The following is a 5,953-nucleotide window of genomic DNA, read 5'->3' as shown; positions in this document are numbered from 1 at the left end:
TTATATTTTTTCTTCTTTTACATTTTTTTTTTTTTTTTTTTTTTTTTTTGTCTTTTCCTCCATTTCTTTGAGACAATTTTTAATTTCCTTTTTAAGGGCCTCAAACATTCTCCTAAAGTTATTTTTTAGGTCATTTTCTTCTGCTTCATGTGTATTGGGAGTGTTTACTTCTTGTTGTTTTAGAGCCATTAGGTTTTGTTGGTATTGTGTTGCCTTTTGTGGTGTTGAGTGTGTTCTTTCCTTGTCTTCTCATCTTTTCCTCTGATTAGTGTAGATGGGGTTGTGTCTCTGATGATCACTTTTCCAGGTGCCAGTGGATCCAAGCTCAGATGGTTGTTCCTCATGATGGAGTCTGTGCCAAAATTTCGGTCAAGCCAGAGAACACTCAGCATTCCAACGGGTTGTTCAGCAATCTTGAAGTTCCACTGGGCCTGTTCCTACAGAGGTAACTTGCTTGGGACTGCTCCTCTGGAGGTCGCTGGCTCAGGCCTGGTCCCATGGAGGTGATTGGCTCAGGCCTGCTTTTGTGAAGGTCACTGACTCAGCCCTGCTCTAGTGGAGGTTGCTGGCTCTGGCCTACTCTGGCAGAGGTAGCTGGCTAGGGCCTGTTCCTGAAGATGCTCCTGGCTCAGGCCTGCTCCCTGTGGTTACTCCCTTGTACCTGCACCGGGGAAGGTGGCTGTCTTGGGCCTGATACCACAGAGGTCACTGGCTTGAGCCTGCTTCTGTGTGTCCCTGTCTCAGGCCTGCTCTTGCAGTGGTTGCTCGTCTGGGCCTGGTCCCATGGAGGTCACTGGCTTGGGCCTGGTTGTGCAGAGGTCACTGACTTAGGCCTGCTGCTGAGGATGTTCTGCAGAGGTTGCTGGACTGGGCTTGATCTGTGAAGGTCATTGGCTCAGGCCTGGTCCCACACAGGTATCTGGTTCAGGCCTGCTCTTTTGGAAGTTGCTCCCTCATACCTGCCCCAGCCGAGGTTGCTGGCTCAAGCCTGTTCTGGCAGAGGTCACTGACTCAGGCCTGCTCCCGAGGATGTTCCTGACCTCAGGCCTGCTCCCACAGAGGTAGGTGGACTGGACCTGGTCCCATGAAGCTCCACAGTCTCTTTCAAGTTATTAGTGCTACACACACACACACACACACACACACACACACACACACACACACACACACAAACTGAGTCCATTTAACATTGTTTTCATGTATACAGGGCTGACCCCTTGGGACTGGATGTCCTATGCAGGATATTGTTCATGGTGAAATGGATTCTCCTTCTCTTGGTAGTCATTGATCACATGTAGCTCTTTATTTGCTGGTGAACCTTATGGAATATTCCTTGTCAGTTTTGGCACATCAATGGGTATTGTCATTATGCTGGTCTTATTCACACAACCATATTGCTGAGATTTTATGGGTATGTTTTCCCTGTCATGCAGAGGGGATGGCATCTAGCTGTGGGTGTCCTGGGCCTCTGATTCTTACAATCTTTCTGACTCCTCTTCCATGATTTTCTCTGAGCCGTAGGTGTCGGGGTTGTGTTGCAGATATATCAGTAGAGGTTGAGGCTCCTGCTGCTTCTTAGTCTCTGAGTTTTCACCAGTATGATTTTAACTATATTATAAATACTTACCTTTATAGACAAAAATAATGTACTCTTTGTCAAATAAGCTTCCTTTTGCAACAGATGGAGGCTATTACAGAGACCTACAGACCTTTGAAATGCAGAGTCTAAGGGATTATCTGCTGCCTTGAGTTCTAGCTCAAGAAATGTTACTGTTCTTTCCCCCTTCCTATCTCTTCTTTCTATAGTGACCAACATTTTCATCATTTTTGCCCAGATGTTGGGTTTGCTCACTATTTTCTCTGAGACCTAACTTCCGTTCTGCTGCTTGCTGATCTGCATTGCTGACCTTAATTCAAAAGATAAGACATTGTCTCTTTTCATCTCCACCTCTTTCCTCATTGGCCCTGTCCATTGGGCTGACTAATTTTAAGATGATGATGTCCCACGGGGGTTGACAAAGAAAGGACGATGTCCTTGACAACACTTCTTCTAATTGACTGCAGAGAAGGATGCAGGCAATGTTTCCTGTACAGCATGAATGAGTGAAGTTGGTGGTACGGCTGGCATAGGCGAGTTTGCCACTTGCTAGTTTATTGACTTTTCTCTAAACCCATCCTCTACCGAATGTTTGACACAATGGACATGGCCTTTTCCATAGTTTTCCTTTGTCAACTGGCACCCCAGTAAAACTGGTAGAAATCAGTGCTTTCTGTTTGGGCTCTCCTTGTTTCCTTAAGGCTATTAGATAGTGTGAGTGTTTTTTTATTTTTTATTTTTCTCATTATTCTGAAATGTGGTTCTCGAGTATTAGATGTGTCTAGCATGTAGCTCTCTATTTTAATGTGCTGTTGACGTACTTTTTATGACTTAACATGTGTGGTGACATTGTAACTCAAATATCAGACAGCACAGGCCTATGTCCTGACCCAAACCCCTGAAGTTTGCTCTCTGTCCCGAGCCATAGAGAAGACACTCTGGGATATCGAGTGGAAGACCCTACAGCATGCCATGTGCCAGCTCTATATTTCCAGCAAGCACCAAGACTGATCTTGGCCTAAGTCAAGTGTTCTTGGCTAATCTCTGCTGGCTTCCTGCATGTGGATGCTTAGCCTCAGTTTACCTCTGCCATTGAAGTTTGCTTACTATAGCATTCTTGACATATGCACTGTGGGCTTTGACTTTTAGAAATATAATAGGTCCCTTCTTTACATATCAGTCCTAGATTTTCTGTCATAGAGGGAAGTCCTCCCTTGTTCAGTCACCACAGACCAGCATGGTAAATTCAGCGAAGTTTATCTTGATCTAGTAGGCTATATTGACTGCACATAGAATGTCATTCTATAAGCATTTGTCTCAGGTACTCTGAGGTCTTTCTATCTCAATGATTACTTTCCTGCCTCATATCTCAAACAATGCTTGACATTTATCTTCCTTAACTTATCTGTGCTTTATATCTCCTGGACAGGGTCAGACTATATAATTATGTCAAGAAAAACAACTGATAGAGATTTTTAGATGAACTAGGTAAATATATGCTTTGATAATGATTATTTACTAAATATGTCCAAAATGTATGTTTTAAATTGGGCTAAATGAGATGGACATGGGCCAAAAAAAATGGTGCCCAGCTGCTGTTTATATTTGACACATCTCAAAGGAACTCCTGCATCAACAGCATACAAAAATGAACATCCACTGTCTTCATGAGGCTGTTGAGACTACATACCCCACCCCACTCAGGCTAGCCAGGTACAAAGTCTCTCCACCTCCAATTTTACCTAAGATGCTCAAGGCATCCTATTTCTTGCATAAATTAGCTAAACACTTATCTCCCCACCCCAAACCACTTTTTTAATGACCCCTGAAACTGTCATTGTTACCATCTTTAGTGTTGTTTACCCCATCCTTAACTAATGCTTACTGAAAGCCACCTGTGGATGCAGATGTGAAACATCTAGGGTTGGCATTTTGTTAAGGCTCAGAAGTAATCTATCTGATTGAATTTATTTTAGTTGTCCTTTTGCGACAACTAAATAGAAGCTTTAAGAGACCAATTTACAAAACAAGCAAGCAGTAGAGCCTGCTTCTTAGCTAATGCCTTGATATATGTAAGTAATTAATTCAGTTCTCTGTAGGTGCAAAATCTACGTATGTTGAAGTTCCTTTATGAATGGCTTTATATTTGCATGGAATTTATGTGTATCATCCTATATATATTTAGTCATTTCTACATTGCCTGTAATAAATGGCCTAATACAATAACACCAATGCTCATACTGTATTGATTTGGTAATGACATGAAAAATATCTGCACATTTTTCAGCAAAGAAACGTTTTTCCCCCAAATATTTTAAATTCACAATTGGCTACATCTATGCTGTGGAGAACACAGATGAGAAGTTAAACTGTGCTCCTTGTCTGCACTGTCAATTTTAAATGATTAATATAAAACATTCAGAAGCTCAGGTGTAGTAGCCATGGTTTCTGAGTTCCAGCTCAGTGAGTGTCTGTGGCTAGTGGGTGCTAATTGGTGGCAGAAGACACAGGGCATTTCCATCATGGTTGGGCGTTCTCACTGTTAGGGCTGGCTCCAGAATAAGAGTTCGCATCAATCTCTGTGAAGAATCTTAATTTTCAGTTTTGACTTTGTTTTCAGTCTATTGCACATTAAATAAGCACATTTAAAACAATAAATACCAAGGCAGAGATATGTACAGTGTTAGTCAAAGCATTAGAAGAAAGAAATAGCCTCAGAGATGATGGTTATAGAGTGGTATCTATATGCTATAGATCCTGAGTTGGATCCCTACAGCAAACTCTAGCTGCTTAAACTGTGAAACACAAGGTAGATGCAAGGCACAGTTGCCACATAGCTCTTGTCCCTTCACTTTACACTGTTCTCCTTTAATGCCTAATGTCTGTTTAGCAGGCCTGACTCAGCCATGTTTGTGTTCTCTTTCTTTTTCTCTTTGACAGTCTTCTCCTAAGGACACAGACTAGCCTGCAGTGGGGAGCCTGTGTCAGATCCTAGACATCTGGGATAGCTTTATGTTGTCAAATTGCCTTCCTTCCTTCCTTCCTTCCTTCCTTCCTTCCTTCCTTCCTTCCTTCCTTCCTTTCTTTCTTTCTTTCTTTCTTTCTTTCTTTCTTTCTTTCTTTCTTTCTTTCTTTCTTTTATTGAGCTCTACATTTTTTTCTCTGCTCCCCTCCCTGCCTCTTCCGTCCCCCTTCAGCCCTCCCCCAAGGACCCCATGCTCCCGATTTACCCAGGAGATCTTGTCTTCTTTATTGCTTTTACTTTTTGTTTTGCTTTTAGACAAAACCACTTCATTTCTTTACATTAAATTTTTTGTTTCCTTTTTCACTGTAGTTTTCCTGGATCTATTTTCATTTATCTTTCTATACTAATTACATTTCTTACTTTGGTTGTTTCCTTTCCAGTTATACTCTCAGCAACTAGTATCTCTTTTTCTTTCTTTGTCCTTTTATTGAGAAACAATATATCCTGACTATAGTTTGTCCTTCCCTACTTCTCTCAGTTCTTCCTCTTCACCTCCCATTCCACCACCGAGCCACTCCCATTTCATCTCTCATTAGAAAAGAACAGGCTCTTAGAGAAAATAAGCAAACATGAAAAAATAAAATATGATAAGATGAAGCAAAAACTTTAATATCACAGTTGATATGATACCATGAGGAAGAGTGTCCCAAGAGCAGGTACAAGAGTCAGAAAGACATCTACTCGTTCTCATAGACAGGTGTCTCATAAAAATACTAAGCTGAAAGCTATGATATATATAACTCAGAAGGCCTAGTGCAAACCCATATAGGTCCTGTGCTTGCTGCTTCAGTCTCTGTGAGCTCTTATTTGCCTTGCTTGGTTAATTCAAAGGGCCTTGTTTTCCTGTTGTCCATCACACTTTCTGGTTCTTACACTATTTCTTCCTCCTCTTCTGCAGGATTCCCTGAACTCTGAAGGGGAAGATTTGATGGAGACCACCCATTTAGACACCTTCTCTGTGTAATGTCTGCCTGTGGGTCTCTGCATCTGCTGCCAGAAGAAGCTTCTCTGATGATGACTGGATAAGGTACTTATAGCAGAATATCATTAGGAGTCTCTGGGCTATCTAGTCTCTGGTTCTTGGTTACTAAGCAGTATGCAGTATGGGTTCCTTCTCATGGACTGAGACTTAAGTCAAATCAGACATTTGTTGACTACTTCCACAAGTTCTGTGCCACTGTTGCCCTAGCATATTTGTAGGTAGAACTGATTTAGGTCAAAGGTTTTATGGGTAGGTTGGTGTTCACATTTCTGTTTCAGTATCCTTCAAAATACCTTCCTTCACCAAAGAGATTAGAACATAGGGGTGAAAGCTCCATGTAGTTGTAAGG

General features: G+C 41.8%; 1 protein-coding gene across 1 annotated transcript in view; it reads left to right on the top strand.

Annotated features, from left to right (window-relative positions):
• Nucleotides 1-5,545, top strand: part of Sec61g (SEC61 translocon subunit gamma) — an 86,637-nt gene extending 81,092 nt beyond the window's left edge. Inside the window, exon 4 of the mRNA XM_050141278.1 lies at nucleotides 5,521-5,545. Within this exon, the coding sequence (XP_049997235.1) occupies nucleotides 5,521-5,530 (10 nt within the window). The 3' untranslated portion in view covers nucleotides 5,531-5,545. The remainder of the gene's footprint in view (nucleotides 1-5,520) is intronic.
• Nucleotides 5,546-5,953: the final 408 nt, after the last annotated feature.

The sequence above is a fragment of the Alexandromys fortis genome, unplaced genomic scaffold (assembly GCF_014885135.2).
Source record: "Alexandromys fortis isolate MF-2015 unplaced genomic scaffold, M_Fortis_MF-2015_v1.1 scaffold_7, whole genome shotgun sequence".
In the NCBI taxonomy this organism is placed as follows: Eukaryota; Metazoa; Chordata; class Mammalia; order Rodentia; family Cricetidae; genus Alexandromys; species Alexandromys fortis.
The sequence above is the reverse complement of the archived record's forward strand: the minus strand, read 5'-3'. Positions and strand labels throughout refer to the sequence as shown.